Genomic DNA, 21,221 nt, shown 5'->3' on the forward strand with positions numbered 1-21,221 from the left:
ATCTACCAGGACCTTGTTCCACATTTTTCTTCCCTTAAGTGCCCTCAAATTAAAAGTATTGTGACTGAATATTGTTTAGTCTACTGAGTTATGTTACGTATCTTGCTACCAACTAATGCTATCAATTTATATATAGGTATATATGTATATGTGTGTGTGTATATATATATAAAACAAAAAATGTTACTTGTATTTTTATTTTGAATCCACAAACTGTCTTCACTTGTATCATAAATAAATTAAGAATATTTATTGTCTGATAGCACAATTACCACAGCCTTTATTAACTGTGGTCTTTTTTTCATCAAGCTGGCTATAGTGCGAGAAACCTTGGAAAACAATCGAGAGCTTCAAAGCCAGTTTGAAGATGTGTGTGAAACACTGCAAAAGTCTGGACAAATCACTGCAGAGAGTCTCGATGACATGCTTTGCCACACACCAAATGGAAAAAAAACCCTTAACCCTCTGCTCGATCGAAGGAAAGTTAGCCGACGAACCTTCAAACCTCTGCGGTCAGCCTTACTTTCCGAGTAAATAACTGGACTGTGTATTATTGGATAGTGTAGAACAGCTGTATATGTGCATCTTTTACAAACTATTGGTATCCATCCACTCTGTTGAAAGAACACATTTTTAAGATTTGTTTTTTGCTGTTTCTAACAGACCTAAATAACACAAAAGGATACACAGCAACTCTTGAAGAAAGGAAGTGAAGGGTGATGAGTGTGTTTTGAAGATTGTAGTTGTTATAGTAGTTGGGAAAGGCCTAAGACAAAGCCATTCATTTTTCATATACAAGGAAAAGGTCCCAGAAAAAAACCATGTCGGAACTTGGTTGCCATGTCTTTGGAGGATAGAGGAGGAGAAAAGTGTTCCTACAAAATAATTTAGAATACTCCCATCACACTTTAACTTAGCTTGAGAAGCTATTTATTCATCACACTCTCTGGTTCAATTTAAATCAGAAACCATACATTTGTACATTTGGCCAAAAGTACAAAGAAATTCCTGCAGAAACAATTTTAGCAAAAATCTTGCATTCAAGCTTCATTGGTCATTGCCCAGACTCAATTAAAACCTGCTAACCTAGTTGTCTTTTCTGTAGCGTTACCAAAACTGAGCGTGTTTTAACTGAAGAATTAACTTTCATAAATGGCAAAAGAAAAAGTATTAGTAATCTTTTAGGAGAATATCTTTCTGTTTTCCCCATCTTTCAACTCTTTGGAATTCTGTTTGAATAATATCCCAAACTTGCTGCATCATCCTCCTTCTGTGCTTTGAGAGAAGTAATTGATGTTTCTTTGTTGCCAGTCAGTGGGGTATATTTTTATTCATTCTTAAAGGTTAGTAAAAAAGTTGACATGAGTGTAAACCAGAGAGACACACCTTATACTCAGGCCAACATTAGTGAACAGAGAAAAATATTCCCCTACTTCCCCGTGAATAAAGACTTGTTATCTGAATAAGTTGCAATATTTTGTCAAATTTCATCTCACTGCATGCTCAGTTTCTTTTTGTCAAATGGGAAAAATCCAACATAGCCAGAACTTACCAAGTCATACAGTAACTTTTTTTGTAGTGTTTATAAATAGTATGCAGTACAGTATTGCAGTATTCTCTGCACATGCAGTCAGACTTTATGTTTTGAAGAGCTTGTCAGTCAGCTTCACAAGCAGAAGTGGGCCTATGTAGAATGCATGCTGTGCATTTTTAAAGGAACCTGGATTTAAAAATCTATAAATGCATATTGACTAACTTATCTTTTTATATTTTCAAATTTGAAAAGCATTTTCTCTGTTCCAAGTTCCTTTCAAATAATCCACTGAGAATATGATGAACAGTGCATCTCTAAATGTTCTGTATTTGAACACTAAGCTGCCTCCTTAACAAAAACATTTATTTAAAAATATGTTCAATAGGCTTGATAGGGGATCTCCAATCAGACTGCCCTTTTGAACTGCAAAGTGTATTTTCTTGTATTAGAATTATTACTGACCTCTGGACTTAATAAAGTGAAGATTTAAGGTAAACTACTAAGTGACTTCCTCTCATTAGACACTCATTGCTTTGTCATACCACATGACCATGAATAAGAGTTGCATGGTTACGGAACCACTTCCAACAGTCCTGTGAACAATCTTTGTCCTCTGTAATGAGGCTCTCTGCTCCTATTCCAAGTGACTCCAGATCTAAATCTATCTCTGTGACTGCTCAACAGCTGGGTGACTCTTGGCTTCATTCTCTTCAAGACCCAGATCTTGCAGCTCCCATACTTTCAGTACTACAATTATAACAGGGCAGTCAGACGAGGTTAGAATCATATTGGATACAAATGGACTTGAAATTGAGGATGAGCTAAAAATGGTAAATATTCTGAATTTCTACTTCTGCCTTTCACAAGAGAAGACATGGACAATATGCCCTACAACAAAAAGTTGTAATCTAGGTAAAGTCAACAGGGGCAAAATTGCCCCTCGCCCCGATTGGGGGTGGTAACCTTCCGGGGTCGGGACTTTTATTGCCCGGCTCAGAAGTCCTGCCCCCAACGTGGAATTGGGCCGTACGCCTCTCAAAGGAAGCAGAGCATTGTCTCTTGCGCTCCGCTTCCTTTTAAAGGGCAATCCAGGGATGGTAGTGTGGCACTGAGTTCAGTGCTACACCACCCCTCCCCTTCCATTAAAGGGGAAGGCCGCTGCGCACTCTGCATGCCTCTTTAGTAGCCGCCACTGGACCACCAGGGAGGCGTGAGACCGGGGGCCGACGCTAGGCGCCGACCCAAGAGTCGTCCGACCAATAAAGATGGCGGCCCAGGGCGCTAAACGTCTCCCCTTTAAATATTGCCCCGGGAGCAGATGTTCGCCGGCTTCGTAACCCACGAAGCTGGCTTTGACATTCACCTGCACCAGCCTCGTGGCCCGCGGGGGAGTTTCCAATGCGGGGCAGTGAGGGGTCGGCTCGCACAGCGATGACATCATCGGCGGTTGCGCGCCGGCCTGAGGCGCTAACCTCGGGATGTGACGCTGCCAGGACAACAGCCCCCCAAACCTCTGGGGCAATTTCCTGGGAGGCGGTAGCGCCCCCCCTTCCCCTGGCGAAAACTGCATTGCACCCTGTTAGCGCCCCCCCCCCCCGGAGGTGCGAATGGGGTGCACAAAAGGGGCAATTTTGCCCCCAATTACTCCAATGAGAGGAAAGCCTTCATCAGAGCAAAAACTCTCAAAACAAATAGTGTTCGATAGTCTTTATCTCAATGTTGAAATAGACTAGGGATGAAATTTGTTAGCCACTGATGGCCATTATGTGGGTGACATTGGGGAGATTGGAAATGGACTAAAGTGATGTCCATATTCAAAAAAGTGATGCAACAGGCCCTGATACTTAGACACATTAGTCTCCCTTTCATCCTGTGTAAAATAATGGAATTAACTCATTGACTTGGAAAGGATACAGATGAAGTTTACCTGGATGATACCAGGGATGAGATTGGAAAAGCTGAGATTGTCCCCCCAGAGAAGATTAAAGGGAGACTGAATAGAGGTTTTCAAAATTATAAGGGATTTTGAAAGAACAAGAAGAAACTGTTCCCTCTGGCAAGTGGGTCGGTAACCCAAGATTTAAAATAATTGGTGAAAGATCTAGAGGGGAAATGAGAATAAATGTTTTCACACAGAGGGTTGTTATAATCTGGAAAGCAGTACCTGAAAAGATGCTGGAAGCACATTCCATAGGAACTTTCAAAAGACAATTGGACATGTACCCGAAGATGACTAATTTGCAGTGTTCTGGGGAAAAAGCTGGGGTGTGGGTCTAAATTTCAAAGAACTGGCACAGGCAGGACTGGCTGAATGGCCGCTTCCTGTGCTGTAAGATTCTATGAACTCTAAAGTGTAATCAAAAATAGACACTGAACCAAAGAAGGAGATACGGGGGTTGGAGCTGGGGTGGGGGGGTAGGTGGTGGAAGTTGAGATGATTTTTAAGGAAGATCTTAAAGGAGATGGAGGGGCAAAAAGGTTTAAGGAAGAAATTCCAGAATAGGAGGAATTCAAGACTGAAGGCATATGGGTGGGTGGGGGGAGGGGGGGCTGCAAAAGAGCAGGTTGGAGTTAGAGAAATTGAGAGTTTGAGGTTACCGACAAAAGGATTTACTTGCCTTAAAGGGAGTGCAACGAAGGTTCACTAGATTGATTCCTAGGATGAGAGGGTTGTCCTATAAGGAGAGATTGAGTAGTATGGGCCTATATTCTCTGGAGTTTAGAAGAATGAGAGGTGATCTCATTGAAATGTTTACAATTCTTAGAGGGCTTGACAAGGTAGATGCTGAGAGGTAGTTTCCCCTGGAGGGTCTAGAACTAAGGGTCATAGTCTCAGGATTGGCCATTTAGGACTGAGGTGAGGAGATATGTCTTCATTCAGAGGGTTGTGAATCTTTAGAATTTTCTACCCCATAGGTCTGTGGATGCTGTCATTGAGTATATTCAAGACTGAGATAGATTTTTGGACACTAAGGGAATCAAGGGGATATGGCAGGAAAAACAGAGTTGAGGTAGAAGATCAGCCATGATCTTATTGAATTACGGAGCAGGCTCAAGGGGCCAAATGGCTTACTCCTGCTCCTAATGTTCTTATATTCTTATGTAAAAAGGGTACTTAGACTGAAATGGACAAGCCCTTTCTGTGGCGAGCTTAGTTTGTACCTACCATGCAAGTACAGGAACTTCACTCCGTTTAATGCATTTGAATGGTGAGTCAGACAGCGTGATGCCCACTTCCGGCCAGCAATTTCTGGATTTTCACGTTTAACCGCGCATCGGCCCCTGCCTGAAGTTGTTGTGCGAGTTGTGAATAAATAACGGTGAGCGCCATTAGCCTCACCATTATTTTGAGAGGAAATTCTGGGCCATTATTTTTTTTATATATAGAGTAATCCTTGTTAAGGTTAGGAAACTGGTGCAATTCCCTTGGTCCCAGGTAGTCATTACTGCAATTGGAAATGAGCCAAAAGCCAGCAGATGAATGTTAGAATAATAATGATTTCTAGCCACAGATGCAATTTATAAATATAGTCGAGCATTATACCAAGCAGCTGTGAAGAATTAGCATTTCATTTTAAATCCTAATCCATGGTGGAGGCTGCCATATTTACTGAGCGGAAAATAAAGTGCTCCAGTGTAAGCTGACACCTATCAAGAATCCTTATTTGCATTGGCAGCAAATGTATCAGGAAAAACTGGAGCTGGAGCAGTTGGTGAGGAGTGAAGGAGGAAAGAATAACTTCAAAAACTGTTCACTAAATGATAACTTTTTTTATTTGTTCACGGAATGTGGGTGTTGCTGGCAAGGCCAGCATTTATTACCCATCCCTAATTGCCCTTGAGAAGATGATGGTGAGCCGCCTTCTTGAACTGCTGCAGTCCGTGTGATACTCCCACAGTGCTGTTAGGGAGTTCCAGGATTTTGACCCAGCGACGATGAAGGAACGGCGATATATTTCCAAGTCAGGATATTGTGTGACTCAAAGGGGAATGTGCAGGTGGTGGAGTTCCCATGCATCTGTTGCCCTTGTCTTTCTAGGTGGTAGATGTCGCGGGTTTGGGAGGTGCTGCCGAAGAAGCCTTGGTGAGTTGCTGCAGTGCATCTTATAGATGGTCCGTGATGGAGGGAGTGAATGTTTAAGGTGGTGGATAGGGTGCCAATTAAGTGGGCTGCTTTGTCCTGGATGGTGTCAAGCTACTTGCGTGTTGTTGGAACTGCACTCATCCAGGTAAGTGGAGAGTGGTCCATCACACTCCTGACTTGTGCCTTGTAGATGGTGGAAAGGCTTTGAGGAGTCGGGAGCTGAGACACTTCCTGCAAAATACCCAGCATCTGACCTGCTCTTGTTGCCACAGTATTTGTGGCTGGTCCAGTTAAGTTTCTGGTCAATGGTGACCCCCAAGATGTTGATGGTGGGGAATTTGGCGATGGAAATGCCATTGAATGTCAAGGGGCGGTGGCTAGACCCTCACTTGTTGGAGATAGTCATTGCTTGGCACTTGTGTGGCACGAATGTTACTTGCCACTTATCAGCCCAAGCCTGAATGTCATCCAGGTCTTGCTGCATACGGGAATGGATTGCTCCATTATCTGATGAGTTGGTCAGATGAATATGTATATACCCAAATGTCACATTTCCTATACATTATAGATTAAAATTCTGTCAATTGTTAAATAAGTGTCCTAACACTAACTGGATTTTCACAATTTTATTGTAAAATGCAAAAATTTTGCGGGTGCATGTTTCAAAGCTCTTGTGTGAAATGTACAGGAGTTGGGCAACATGTGTAAGGAATATATATCATTCCGTATTTGGTGCTTACACTGCAGCCTAATACCTATATTGTGAATGGACATGTTTGCAGGTTTTCATGGGCAGTATCCTGCTCCTCGTATGAAACACTGTTACCAAGTGTATACATTATCTTAGTTTCCATGAGTGCTTTTCAACTGTAAGGCCATTCTGTGGAGTTGTTGCACATGGCAAAAGATACAACTTATCAAGGTAAACTCACTTAGTTAGCTAGTTCCACTCCCCCACCCGTACCCATAGCCCTACAATTTTTTTTCCTTTGGGTATTTATCCAATTCCCTTTTGAAAGCCACAATTGGGTCTGCCTCCGCCACCCGCTCAGACAGTAGCTTTATCTCTGTCTCTCCATGTTTTGAAAGAAAGACTTGTATTTATATAGTACTTTTCATGATCTCCTGATGTCCCACAGTGGGATGAATATTAGCTAGGACAGCGGGGATATCTCCCCTGCTCTTCAAAATAGTGCTATGGGATCTTTTAAGTCCACCTGAGAGAGCAGTTTAACGTCTCATCCAAAGGACAGCACCTCCGACAGTGTAGCACTCACTCAATGCAGCATTGGAGGATCAGCCTAAATGTTGCGTTCAAGTCTCTGGAGTGGGACTTGTACCCACAACCTTCTGACTCAGTGCTAACTACTGAGCCACAGCTCCTGACTGGAGATTTCAATCCTCTCTCGCAGCGAATAAAAGCTCAGTATCTGGTTTGGGTCTCCATCATCATCATCAACATACGCAGTCCCTCAGAATCATAAGAACATAAGAAATAGGAACAGGATTAGGCCATACGGCCCCTCGAGCCTGCTCCTCCATTCAATAAGATCATGGCTGATCTGATCATGGACTCAGCTCCACTTCCCTGACCGCTCCCCATAAACTCTTATCCCCTTAGTGTTTAAGAAACTCTATTTCTGTCTTAAATTTATTCAATATCCCAGCTTCCACAGCTCTCTGAGGCAGTGAATTCCACAGATTTTCAACCCTCACAAGAAATTTCTTCTCATTTCTGTTTTAAATGGGCGGCCCCTTACTCTAAGATCATGCCCCCTAGTTCTAGTCTCCCCCATCAGTGGAAACATCCTCTCTGCATCCACCTTGTCAAGCCCCCTCATAATCTTATACGTTTCGCTAATTTCACCTCTCATTCTTCTGAATTCCAATGAGTAGAGGCCTAACCTACTCAACCTTTCCTCATAAATCAACCCCCTCATCCCCAGAATCAACCTAGTGAACCTTCTCTGAACTGCCTCCACAGCAAGTATGTCCTTTCGAGGAAGTCTTGCTTCCACTCTTAAAAATGAGTCCTTGGGTAGCTGAACAGTCCAATACGAGAACCACAGTCCCTGTCACAGGTGGGACAGATAGTCGTTGAGGGAAGGGTGGGACTGGTTTGCCGCATGCTCTTTCTGCTGCCTGCGCTTGATTCCTGCATGCTCTCTATGATGAGACTCGAGGTGCTCAGCGCCCTCCCGGATGCACTTCCTCCACTTAGGGTGGTCTTTGGCCAGGGACTCTCAGGTGTCACTGGGGATGTACTTTATCAGGGAGGCATCCAGAGACTGGCTGTGGCCAGTGGAAGACTCTGGCATATGTTGCCTATGGCGGGGCCTCTCCGAGCCGCGCTGTGATTGCGCTCCACACACAGGAGCACGTCACCGGCCGGCTGCACGCAGCCTGCGTGCTGGGCTCTGCCTGCTCGCACTCAGAGCCTCGGTGGCAGAGAGGGATGGCGGGGTTGTTAAAGATTGTGCCGCCTTCAGTTAGGAGCGGATCCCGGGGCCTCCCGGCCGTCTGCAGTGTCCAGCGGAGAAACTGTGAGTCCGCTCGAATCTCTCTCAACATAAACTGCCTGATAACCCAGAAACTTTAGTCCCACACTTATCATCAGTTTGCGACGTGACTGCTTGCACATAAAAGTTGTGGTTTGAGCTGTGCTGCAGGCGTTTAGTTTCCGCAGATCATTGAGTTTAGGATCAGATTGAAAGCTGCGAGGCTCCACAAGCCGCGTTTCTGTTGCTTGCACTGGTTTGGGGATCGTGCAGAATAATCTGATTTTCCCCTTTGCCTATTCCATTGTGGGTCACTGAGGATAAAGCAGACCTCAGTTCACAAAGATTTTGCCAATTGTTCTGGAATGATGCCACCAGGAGCTAGTTACGCTGCAGGGAACCAACTGGGCTTCGAAACTTGTTTGGTGTAATGGGCCATTATGGTTTATGTAGTTTAATGCAAACCTGAGTCAAAACAGTTTCGTTGAAGCATGCACCTGGCTACACTCGTATCTTAAAAAAAATCTTAGCCTATGTGCACTTTCTGCCTGCTCCCTTTGACTTCCTATTGTCACGTTTTTGTGAACAATTTTGCATCAGTTTTTCTCCATTCTAAATTCCTATGACTACATTTCTAATCCGATTTACCTGTGTAAGCTTGTCCTGCTGTAAATAAACAATTTTTTGCTTTGTGCACAGCCTGTAAATAGATAGTGGATAGATGTAGATAATGGATGCATTGGTTTTGATCTTCCAAAATTCCTTGGATTTTAGAACAGTTCCCATGGATTAGAAGGTAGCAGATGTAACCCCACTATTCAAGAAAGGAGGGAGAGAGAAAACACGGAACTACAAACCAGTTAGCCTAACATCATTGGTAGGGAAAATGCTGGAATCTATTATTAGGGACATGGCAACGGGGCATTTAGAAAATGATAATGGCCCTGAATTTGCAGTTGGATGCTTCCCGTGGTGAAATGCCTCCGATCCGCAAATAAAATGCCAGCATACCTGGTATTCTGGGAGATATGGAGATTTGCGATCCCTGGGCCTCTCCGGGTACTATGTATCCCAGAAGCGCACGTGGTTCGCAAGCACCACAAGGATCAGTGCTGGCGTTGTTGTTCTCAATTTATATTAATGATTTAGACTTTGAAATCAAATACACAATTTCTAAATTTGCAGATAACACCAAATTGGGGGGGATAGTCAATACTGAGGAGGACTGCAACAAATTACTGGAGGACCTTAATAAACTTGCAGAATGGTCATTTAATTGGGAAATTAAGTTCAACACAGATAAATGTGAGGTATTGCATTTTGGTAGGAAGAATACAGTCAGGCAGAGTCAGCATGGATTTATGAAGGGGAAGTCATGTTTGACAAATTTGCTGGAGTTCTTTGAGGATGTAACAAACAGGGTGAATAAAGGGGAACCAGTGGATGTAGTATATTTGGACTTCCAGAAGGCATTTGACAAGGTGCCACAAGATAAAAGTTCACGGGGTTGGGGGTAATATATTAGCATGGATAGAGGATTGGCTAACTAACAAAGAGCAGAGTCGGGATAAATGGTTCATTCTCTGGTTGGCAACCGGTAACTAGTGGTGTGCCGCAGGGATCAGGGATCAACTATTTACAATCTATATTAATGACTTGGAAGAAGGGACTGAGTGTAATGTAGCCAAGTTTGTTGACGATACAAAGATGGGAGGAAAAGCAATGTGTGAGGAGGTCACAAAAAATCTGCAAAAGGACATAGACAGGCTAAGTGAGTGGGCAAAAATTTGGCAGATGAAGTATAATGTTGGAAAGTGTGAGGTCATGCACTTTGGCAGAAAAAAATCAAAGAGCAAGTTATTATTTAAATGGAGAAAAATTGCAAAGTGCCACAGTACAGCGGGACCTGGGGATACTTGTGCATGAAACACAAAAGGATAGTATGCAGGTACAGCAAGTGATCAGGAAGGCCAATGGTATCTTGGCCATTATTGCAAAGGGGATGGAGTATAAAAGCAGGGAAGTCTTGCTACGGCTATACAAGGTATTGTTGAGGCCACACCTGGAATAATGCATGCAGTTTTGCTTTCCATATTTACAAAAGGATATACTTGCTTTGGAGGCAGTTCAGAGCAGATTCACTAGATTGATTCCAGGGATGAGGGGGTTGACTTATGAGGAAAGGTTGAGTAGGTTGGGCCTCTACTCATTGGAATTCAGAAGAATTCATATAAGATTATGAGGGGGCTTGACAAGGTGGATGCAGAGAGGATGTTTCCATTGATGGGGGAGACTAGAACTAGAGGGTATGAGCTTAGAATAAGGGGTTGCCCATTTAAAACAGAGATGAGGAGAAATTTCTTCTGAGCATTGTAAATCTGTGGAATTCGCTGCCTCAGAGAGCTGTGGAAGCTGGGACTTTGAATAAATTTAAGACAGAAATATACAGTTTCTTAAATGGTATGGGGTTATGGGGAGCGGACGGGGAAGTGGAGCTGAGTCCATGATCAGATCAGCCATGATCTTATTGAATGGCGGAACAGGCTTGAGGGGCCATATGGCCTACTCCTGTTCCTATTTCTTATGTTCTTAATAGGGAGGTCACTTATTACTTGGAGGATGTGAGTCTAGGTGGGGTAGAGAAACAAACAGATCTTGGAGTACGAATACACAAATCACTAAATGTTGTGACAGAGGTTAGCAAGGCCATAAAAAAAGCAAATGAAGCACTAGGGTTTATTTCTAGAGGTATACAATTGAAAAGAAGGAAAGTTATGCTGAACCTGTATCGAACATTGGTTAGACCACACTTCGAGTACTGCATACAGTTCTGGTCGCCATATTATAAAAAGGATATCGAGGCACTGGAGAGGGAGAGAGAAGATTTACAAGGATGATGATCATCATCATAGGCAGTCCCTCGAAATCGAGGAAGACTTGCTTGCACTCTATATAAAAAAAAAAATGAGTTCTTAGGTGACTGAAAAGTCCAATACGGGAATTACAGTCTCTGTCACAGGTGGGACAGACAGTCATTGAAGGAAAGGGTGGGTGGGACTGGTTTGCCGCACGTTCCTTCCGCTCCCTGCGCTTCGTTTCTGCATGTTCTCGGCGATGAGACATAGAAACATAGAAAATAGGTGCAGGAGTAGGCCATTTAGCCCTTCGAGCCTGCACCACCATTCAATAAGATCATGGCTGATCATTCACCTCAGTACCCCTTTCCTGCTTTCTCTCCATACCCCTTGATCCATTTAGCCGTAAGGGTCATATCTAATTCCCTCTTGAATATATCCAATGAACTGGCATCAACAACTCTCTGCGGTAGGGAATTCCACAGGTTAACAACTCTCTGAGTGAAGAAGTTTCTCCTCATCTCTGTCCTAAATGGCGTATCCCTTATCCTTAGACTGTCCCCTGGTTCTGGACTTCCCCAACATCGGGACCATTCTTCCTGCATCTAACCTGTCCGGTCCCATCAGAATTTTAAATGTTTCTATGAGATTCTCTCTCATCCTTCTAAACTCCAGTGAATACAGGCCCAGTCGATCCAGTCTCTCCTCGTATGTCAGTCCTGCCATCCCAGGAATCAGTCTGGTGAACCTTCGCTGCACTCCCTGAATAGCAAGAACATCCTTCCTCAGATTAGGAGACCAAAACTGAGCACAATATTCCAGGTGTGGCCTCACCAAGGCCCTGTACAACTGCAGTAAGACCTCCCTGCTCCTATACTCAAAACCCCTAGCTATGAAGGCCAACATACCATTTGCCTTCTTCACCGCCTGCTGTACCTGCATGCCAACTTTCAATTACCGATGTACCATGACACCCAGGTCTTATTGCACCTCCACTTTTCCTAATCTGCCGCCATTCAGATAATATTCTGCCTTCGTGTTTTTGCCCCCAAAGTGGATACCCTCACATTTATCCACATTATACTGCATCTGCCACGCGTTTGCCCACTTACCTAACCTGTCCAAGTCACCTTGCAGCCTTTTAGCATCCTCCTCACAGCTCACACCACCTCCCAGCTTGGTGTCATCTGCAAACATGGAGATATTACACTCAATTCACTCATCCAAATCATTAATGTATATTGTCCCAGCACTGAGCCCTGCAGCACCCCACTAGTCACTGCCTGCCATTCTGAAAAGGACCCGTTTATCCCGACTCTCTGCTTCCTGTCTGCCAACCAGTTCTCTATCCACATCAGTACATTACCCCCAATACCATGTGCTTTAATTTTGCACACCAATCTCTTGTATAGGACCTTATCAAAAGCCTTTTGAAAGTCCAAATACACCCAAATACAGTCCAGTTACATCCTCAAAAAATTCCAGAAGATTTGTCAATGCATCCACTATTTCTAGGACTACTTCCTTAAGTACTCTGGGATGCAGACTTTCACGCCCTGGGAATTTATCGGCCTTCAATCCCATCAATTTCCCTAACACAATTTCCTGCCTAATAAGGATTTCCTTCAGTTCTTCCTTCTCACTAGATCCTCGGTCCCCTAGTATTTCCGGAAGGTTATTCGTGTCTTCCTTCGTGAAGATAGAACCAAAGTATTTGTTTAACTGGTCTGCCATTTCTTTGCTCCCCATTATAAATTCACCTGAATCTGACTGCAAAGGACCTACATTTGTTTTCACTAATCTTTTTCTCTTCACATATCTATAGAAGCTTTTGCAGTCAGGTTTTATGTTTCCAGCAAGCTTCCTCTCATACTCTATTTTCCCCTTCCTAATTAAACCCTTTGTCCTCCTCTGCTGTATTACAAAATTCTCCCAGTTCTCAGGTTTGCTGCTTTTTCTGGACAATTTATATGCCTTTTTCTTTGAATTAACGCTATCCTTAATTTCCCTTGTTACCACGGTTGAGCCACCTTCCCACCTTACTCCAGACAGGGATGTACAATTGTTGAAGTTCATCCATGTGATCTTTAAATGTTTGCCATTGCTTATCCACTGTCAACCCTTTAAGTATCCCTCGCCAGTCTATTCTAGCCAATTCGTATCTCATACAATCGAAGTTACCTTTCCTTAAGTTCAGGACCCTAGTTTCTGAATTAACTTTGTCACTCTCCATCTTAAAAAAGAATTCTACCATATTATGGTCACTCTTTCCCAAGGGGCCTCGCACAACAAGATTGTTAATTGGTCCTTTCTCATTACACATCACCCAGTCTAGGATGGCCAGCCCTCTAGTTGGTTCCTCGACATATTGGTCTAGGAAATCATCCCTAATACACTCCAGGACATCCTCCTCCACCGCTTTGCTACCAGTTTGGTTAGCTGAATCAGACTCGAATGCTCAACGCCCTCCCGGATACGCTTCCTCCATTTAGGGCGGTCTTTGTCCAGGGACTCTCAGGTGTTGATGGAGATGATGCATTTTATCAAGGAAGCTTTGAGGGTGTCCTTGAACCGTTTCCTCTGCCCACCTTGGACTCGCTTACCGTGTAAGAGTTCCGAGTAGAGCGCTTGCTTTGGGAGTCTCGTGTCAGGCATGCGAACAATGTGGTCTGCCCAGCAGAACTGGTTGAATGTGGTCGGTGCTTCGATGCTGGGGATGTTGGCCCGGTCGAGGATGCGTCTGTCCTCCCAGGGGATTTGCAGGATCTTGCTGAGACATCGTTGGTGGTATTGCTCCAGCGATTTGAGGTGTCTACTGTATATGGTCCATGTCTCTGAGTCATACTCAAGGGCGGGTATTACTACAGCCCTATAGACCATGAGCTTGGTGGCAGATTTGAGGGCTAGATCTTTGAACACTCGTTTCCTCAGGCAGCCGAAGAATGATACCAGAAATGCGAGGGTATACATATCAGAAAGGATGAACAGGCTGGGTCTCTTCTTGAAAAAAGGAGGGGTGACCTAATAGAGGTTTTTAAAATTATGAAAGGTTTTGATAGTGGATACAGAGAACATAGGCTCAATTTTCACCAGTTATCTGTGCCATTTTTTTGGTGTGCTCCGTTTTTGTTGGGCCTAAATTATAATATCCAAGTTTCCCCAAAGTTTGTGCGCCAGTGTAACTCAGTTAGTTATAATTTTTTAAGGTTTTTTTTTGCGTCATTAACAGAGTGGAAGACTTTTCTGTTTATGTGATCGTGTGTAATGACATGCATCGCATCATGTCAGTTGATGCGAGATACCCTGGGAGCACCCATGATGCATTCATCCTATGCGAGAGCACTTTATCTGCCATGTTTCAGCAGCAGCCAGAAAGGAAAAGCTGGCTGCTGGGATACAGAGGGTATAGCCTTGCCACCTGGCTCATGACACCCCTACGCGTAACCCGGATGCAAGCTGACCGGGAATACAACATGTTGCACATTGCCACGCACAGTATAATAGAGAGGACCATTGGCATTTTGAAGCAGCATTTCTGATGCCTGGACCATTTCGGAGGCTACTTGCAATACTCCCCTGAGATTGTCAGTCAGTTCACTGTTGTGTGCTGCATGCTGCATAACTTAGTCATCATGAGGCAGCAGCAGCTGGTAGTAGAAGACCCACCTGAGGTGATGGTGGCTGACGATCAGGAGGAAAATGCAGATGATGAGAAGGAGGAGGAGGAGGACAAGGAAGCCACCACCTGAACCCAGAGCACGTCGGCGGAGGAGGGCGGACGCTGATCCATGAACACTTTGCTGCCTGAAGGCTCAATGGCAACTATTCCAAATGGACCATGTTTGCTGCTTGGACCTATTCCGTAATGTTGTGTTGTGTCAATGGAATAAATAATGGAAATGATTCTTCTTTAGTTCAAAAATTTGTGTTCACGGAACAAATAATGGAAATGATTCAGTTATGATTTAAAATATATTTTATTCAAAAGTTTAACACTTGTTTGTACTTTAATAAAAAATATTCTTGTATCAAACTTTAAAGTTTTCCGTTAAGATCACTTACGGACATATTCTTTCGAACATCTCGGGTAATGTGCACTTCTTGAAGTGGGGGGGCAGGTGGTAATGTGCAAGGCCCGGCTTGGGTCTTCAGAGGCTGGTCTGGGGATTGGAGTGGGAGTGGCAGTTGATTCTGTCAATGGGCGTGGGGTCTGGGCGTGTTCCCTTATTGTAGCAGTTAACTCCGACATTCCCTCCCTCATGTACCCTGACAGTGTATCAGCTGCCTGCGACATTCCCTCCCTCATGTGCCCAGACAGTGTTCCCATTTCTCGTTGAGAGTGTTGTTACTTCTCCCGACAGTCCCAATACCTCATCACCCACCCCACTGATGGTGTCTTTGAGTGATCATAAGATCATAAGAACATAAGAAATAAGAGCAGGAGTAGGCCATACGGCCCCTCGAACCTGCTCCGCCATTCAATAAGATCATGGCTGATCTGATCATGGACTCGGCTCCACTTCCCTGCCCGCTCCCCATAACCCCTTATCCCCTTATCATTTAAGAAACTGTCTATTTCTGTCTTAATTTTATTCAATGTCCTAGCTTCCACAGCTCTCTGAGGCAGCGAATTCCACAGATTTACAACCCTTTGAGAGAAGAAATTTCTCCTCATCTCTGTTTTAAATGGGTGGCCCCTTATTTTAAGATCTTGCCCTCTAGTTCCAGTCTCCCCCATCAGTGGAAATATCCTCCGTGCATCCACCTTGTCAAGCCCCCTCATAATCTTATACATTTCGATAAGATCACATCTCATTCTTCTGAATTCCAATGAGTAGAGGCTCAACTACTCAACCTTTCCTCATAAGTCAACCCCCTCATCCCTGGAATCAACCTAGTGAACCTTCTCTGAACCGCCTCTAAAGCAAGTAAATCCTTTTGTAAATATGGAAACCAAAACTGCACGTAGTATTCCGGGTGTGGCCTCACCAATACCCTGTATAGCTGTAGCAAGACTTTCCTGTTTTTATACTCCATCCCCTTTGCAATAAAGGCCAAGATACCATTGGCCTTCCTGATCACTTGCTGTACCTGTATACTATTGCGCAGCACACAATAAATAGAATGGGGAGTAGTTGGGGCCAAAAAAAAATGTGCATAACTCTTGCAATATGGCAAAAAACGTCATTGGGGAAAATTGAGCCCATCGTTTCCACTTGGAGGAAGAGCCCAACTCGAGGCCATCAATATAAGATAGTCACCAAGAAATCCAATAGAGAATTCTATAGGGCCTGGTGTAAGCACACCTGGTGTATGATGTACAGTTTTGGTCTCCTTACCTAAGGAAGGATATACTTGGGTTAGAGGGAGTGCAGCAGTGGTTCACTCGACTGATTCCTGGATTAAGGGTTTGTCCTATGAGGAGCGATTGAGGAGACTCGGCCTATATTCCCTGGACTTTAAAAGAATAAGAGGTGATCTTATTGAAACATAAAATACTAAAGGGACGTGACAGGGTAGATACAGGGAGGATGTTGCCCTGGTTGGGAATCTAGAACTAAGGGCCACAGTCTCAGAATACGAGCTGGACCATTTAGGACTGAGATGAGGAACCATTTCTTCACTTAAAGGATTGTGAATTTTTGGGATTCTCTACCCCAGAGGGCTATGGATGCTCAGTCATTGAGTATATTCAAGACAGTGATTGATAGATATTTGGATATTAAGGATCAAGGGATATGGGGATCGTGCAGGAAGGTGTAGTTGAGGTAGAAGATCAGCCGTGATCTTACTGAATGATGGAGCAGGATTGAAGGGTCGCATAGCCAACTCTGGCTCCAATTTCTTATGTTCTTAAATACGGCTACCGTATTTGCCTTCCTAATTACCTGCATGCTAATTTTTTGAGTTTCATGTACAAGGATCCCCAGATCCTCTGTACCGCAGCATTTTGTAATCTCTCTTCATTTAAATAATAATTTGCTTTTTTATTTTTCCTACCAAAGTGGATAACCTCATATTTTCCCACATTATACTCGATCTGGCAAATGTTTGCCCACTCACTTAACCTGTCTATATCCCTTTGCAGATTCTTTATATCCTCCTCACAACTTGCTTTTCCACCTATCTTTGTAAATCATCAGCAAATTTGGCTACATTACACTTGGTCCTTTGATCCAAATCATTAATATAAATTGTAAATAGTTGTTTGACATATTTCGGCTAGTTCATCTGCCATCTTTTTTTAAAACTTCGTCTATGTGCACTTTCTGCCTACTCTCTTTGACTTCCTATTGTCACGTTTTTGTTAACACTTTTTTTCATCAGTTTTTCTCCATTGTAAATTCCTAAGTCTACATTTCTAATACGATTTACCTATGTAAACATATCTTGCTGCAAAAACACAATTTGGCCACTTGGTGCTTGGTGTGCAGTATGAAAATAGGGTTGCCATCTTTTTTGCAGTTTTATTTTACACTTTAACTTTTTTCCCCTCTTCTGCAGCCTCCTGCCTCCCTTCATTTCCCCTCATGGGGAATGCTGGCAGGGAACTTGCAGGACCATAATGCCTTACTTACTGTCCCGGCCAGCATTCCCAGCAAATGCTGTTCTGTGCTTGGAGTGCCTAACTGTGGAGTGCTTTTGTTAAATCAGCCTAAATATAACTGTTACACAAAAGGAATTGTGGTCTATAAAGCCTTGGTCACGCAGATACAGTTTACGTTGTATAATATTTGTATACTTGTATTCCCCGAATAATGCCATGGGAGCTTTCATCATGTGAAATAAAAGAACGCTTTGCCAAAGCTGTAAATCTAAAACAAAAACAGAATATACAGAAAATGCACAGCAACTATAAAGGGAAAGGGGCTAGATCCTACCTCTGACTGGTAACTGAAAGTTCAGTTACCCTAATGGAGCTGACCTGACAAAGGAAGAGGCCAGTGGTTAAAGTATCAACAATACCGATTCCTGTCACAGAGGGCAGTTAACTGATTAATTGGCCAGCAAATCGGCTTTGTAAAATGTGGTGGGTAATAGTAAAGATCATCTCAGTGAGGCAACAAAAATCCATTAAAAGAAAAAAAGGAGGTTGAAATGGATTGGAAAATATGCAGGAAAAATTGGGCAGAAGTGCTAATACAAGAAATAAAAACAGAAAATTGCTGGGCACAAGCAGTAGGGGTAGCCAGCACCTAAAATAAGAGAGAGAGATGAGCATCTTGGATATGTAACCCTCCACCCCCACCGGAACTACATTCTGACAGAGCCTATGACCAAAATGCAACCAGCCTCCTCTCCCCCAGAGGCTCACGGATCCACCATACACCCATAACATCTCATGTTTCCAAGAGAATGAGAGTAATAGTGAAGGTCTGAAGATGCTGATTTCTATGTTCAGAGCAGAGAGCTGCAGAGCACCCATGAGAATGATGAACTATTTTTTCCTGAAGCCTGGAACAGTATAGGAGGCCAAAAACAGAGAGATCAGAATAGGAGGGGGATTAAAGTGGTGAGCCACAGGTAGGTAAAAATAACACTTGCAGACAGATTGGAGGTGTGGAGCAAAGCAGTCACTCAATTCAAGTTTTAATGCAGTTATTCAGGTAACTAGAAATTATTGGCTCAATTTTCCCCAAAGCATTTGTTGTAAGTTTCCCCATTGGATCTCTTCATTTTGGCGTGGCCTAACACAAGGGGGGTGGAGCCTTGATCTGCTCCAAAAAGATCGGGCTGCCATGGTAACCAGGGACACAATGCGAGCTGAGGCTGCAAAGTGAAGCATACAGCCACTTCCCAACACATTAAAAGAATTGAAAAACACATAGCACCAACTTACCTCCAATCCGAAAACTGTACTGTCCGGTCGCTTTCTCGGTTGGCGGTTCCTCTCTCTCTCTCGCTCACTCTCATTCTCTCTCTCTCTCTCTCTCTCTCTCTCTTTCCATCTCTCTTTCTCTCTCACTCTTTCTCTCTTTTTCTTTCTCTCTCTTTCCCTCTTTCTTTCTCTCTCACTCTTTCTCTCCTTTCTCTCTCTTTCTTTCTCTCTCTCTCTCTCTCTCTCTTTCTCTCCAACTCTCTCTCTTTCTTTCTATCTCGCTCCCCTCTCTCTCTCACTCTCATTCTCTTTCAATTTATCTCTCTTTCTCTTTTTCTCTCTCTTTTTCTCTTTTGCTTTCTCTTTCTCTCTTTCTCTTTCTCTTTCTCTCTCTTTTTCTCTCTCGTTCTCTCTCTCACACATTCTCTCTTTCTCACATTCTCTCTCTCTCTCTCTCACATTCTCTCTCTCATTCTCTCATTCGCTCTCTCATTCTCTCATTTTCTCTCTCATTCTCTCTCTCATTTTTTCTCATTCTCTCATTCTCTCTCTCATTCTCTCTTTCTCTCTCTCATTCTCTCTTTCTCTCTCTTTCTCTCTCTCATTCTCTCTTTCTCTCTCTCTCATTCTCCCTCTCTCATTCTCTCATTCGCTCTCTCATTCTCTCTCTCATTCTACATCAGAACATAAGAATTAGGAACAGGAGTAGGCCTTCTAGCCCCTCGAGCCTGCACCGCCATTCAACAAGATCATGGCTGACCTGGCCGTGGACTCAGCTCCACTTACCCACCCGCTCCCCGTAACCCTTAATTCCCTTATTGGTTAAAAATCTATCTGTGATTTGAATACATTCAATGAGCTAGCCTCAACTGCTTCCTTGGGCAGAGAATTCCATAGATTCACAACCCTCTGGGAGAAGAAATTCCTTCTCAACTCGGTTTTAAATTGGCTCCCTCGTATTTTGAGGCTGTGCCCCCTAGTTCTAGTCTCCCCGACCAGTGGAAACAACCTCTCTGCCTCGATCTTGTCTATCCCTTTCATTATTTTAAATGTTTCTATAAGATCACCCCTCATCCTTCTGAACTCCAACGAGTAAAGACCCAGTCTGCTGAATCTATCATCATAAGGTAACCCTTCACCTCCGGAATCAGCCTAGTGAATCGTCTCTGTACCCCCTCCAAAGCTAGTATATCCTTAAGTAAGATGACCAAAACTGCATGCAGTACTCCAGGTGCGGCCTCACTAATACCCTATACAGTTGCAGTAGGACCTCCCTGCTTTTGTACTCCATCCCTCTCGCAATGAAGGCCAACATTCCATTCGTCTTCCTGATTACCTGCTGCACCTGCAAACTAACTTTTTGGGATTCATGCACAAGGACCCCCAGGTCCCTCTGCACCGCAGCATGTTGTAATTTCTCCCCATTCAAATAATATTCCCTTTTACTGTTTTTTTTCCCAAGGTGGATGACCTCACACTTTCCGACATTGTATTCCATCTGCCAAACCTTAGCTCGTTCGCTTAACCTATCTAAATCCCTTTGCAGCCTCTCTGTGTCCTCAACACAACCCGCTTTCCCACTAATCTTTGTGTCATCTGCAAATTTTGTTACACTACACTCTGTCCCCTCTTCCAGGTCATCTATGTATATTGTAAACAGTTGTGGTCCCAGCACCGATCCCTGTGGCACACCACTAACCACCGATTTCCAACCCGAAAAGGACCCATTTATCCCGACTCTCTGCTTTCTGTTAAACAGCCAATTCTCGATCCATGCTAATACATTTCCTCTGACTCCGCGTACCTTTATCTTCTGCAGTAACCTTTTGTGTGGCACCTTATCGAATGCCTTTTGGAAATCTAAATACACCACATCCATCGGTACACCTCTATCCACCATGCTCATTATATCCTCAAAGAATTCCAGTAAATTAGTTAAACATGATTTCCCCTTCATGAATCCATGTTGCGTCTGCTTGATTGCACTATTCCTATCTAGATGTCCCGCGATTTCTTCCTTAATGATAGCTTCAAGCATTTTCCCCACCACAGATGTTAAACTAACCGGCCTATAGTTACCTGCCTTTTGTCTGCCCCCTTTTTTAAACAGAGGCGTTACATTAGCTGCTTTCCAATCCGCTGGTACCTCCCCAGAGTCCAGAGAATTTTGGTAGATTATAACGAATGCATCTGCTATAACTTCCGATATCTCTTTTAATACCCTGGGATGCATTTCATCTGGACCAGGGGATTTGTTTACCTTGAGTCCCATTAGCCTATCCAGCACTACTCCCCTAGTGATAGTGATTATCTCAAGATCCTCCCTTCCCACATTCCTGTGACCAGCAATTTTTGGCATGGTTTTTGTGTCTTCCACTGTGAAGACTGAAGCAAAATAATTGTTTCAGGTGTCAGCCATTTCCACTTTTCC

The 21,221-nt window shown here is 43.6% G+C and overlaps 2 protein-coding genes across 6 annotated transcripts in view; both read left to right on the forward strand.

Annotated features, from left to right (window-relative positions):
* The window catches only part of ptcd2 (pentatricopeptide repeat domain 2), a 47,153-nt gene extending 45,123 nt beyond the window's left edge, over nucleotides 1–2,030 (forward strand). For all 5 annotated transcript variants that reach the window (XM_070885923.1, XM_070885927.1, XM_070885925.1 and 2 more), the window contains one exon: nucleotides 310–2,030. In XM_070885923.1, coding sequence (XP_070742024.1) covers nucleotides 310–534 — 225 coding nt within the window. In that variant the 3' untranslated portion in view covers nucleotides 535–2,030. The remainder of the gene's footprint in view (nucleotides 1–309) is intronic.
* Nucleotides 2,031–8,060: 6,030 nt separating this feature from the next.
* LOC139239315 (isocitrate dehydrogenase [NADP], mitochondrial-like) overlaps nucleotides 8,061–21,221 on the forward strand; it is a 112,849-nt gene continuing 99,688 nt past the window's right edge. The window contains exon 1 of the mRNA XM_070868020.1: nucleotides 8,061–8,161. Within this exon, the coding sequence (XP_070724121.1) occupies nucleotides 8,074–8,161 (88 nt within the window). The 5' untranslated portion in view covers nucleotides 8,061–8,073. The remainder of the gene's footprint in view (nucleotides 8,162–21,221) is intronic.

This window comes from Pristiophorus japonicus, chromosome 1, assembly GCF_044704955.1.
Source record: "Pristiophorus japonicus isolate sPriJap1 chromosome 1, sPriJap1.hap1, whole genome shotgun sequence".
NCBI classification, from domain to species: domain Eukaryota; kingdom Metazoa; phylum Chordata; class Chondrichthyes; family Pristiophoridae; genus Pristiophorus; species Pristiophorus japonicus.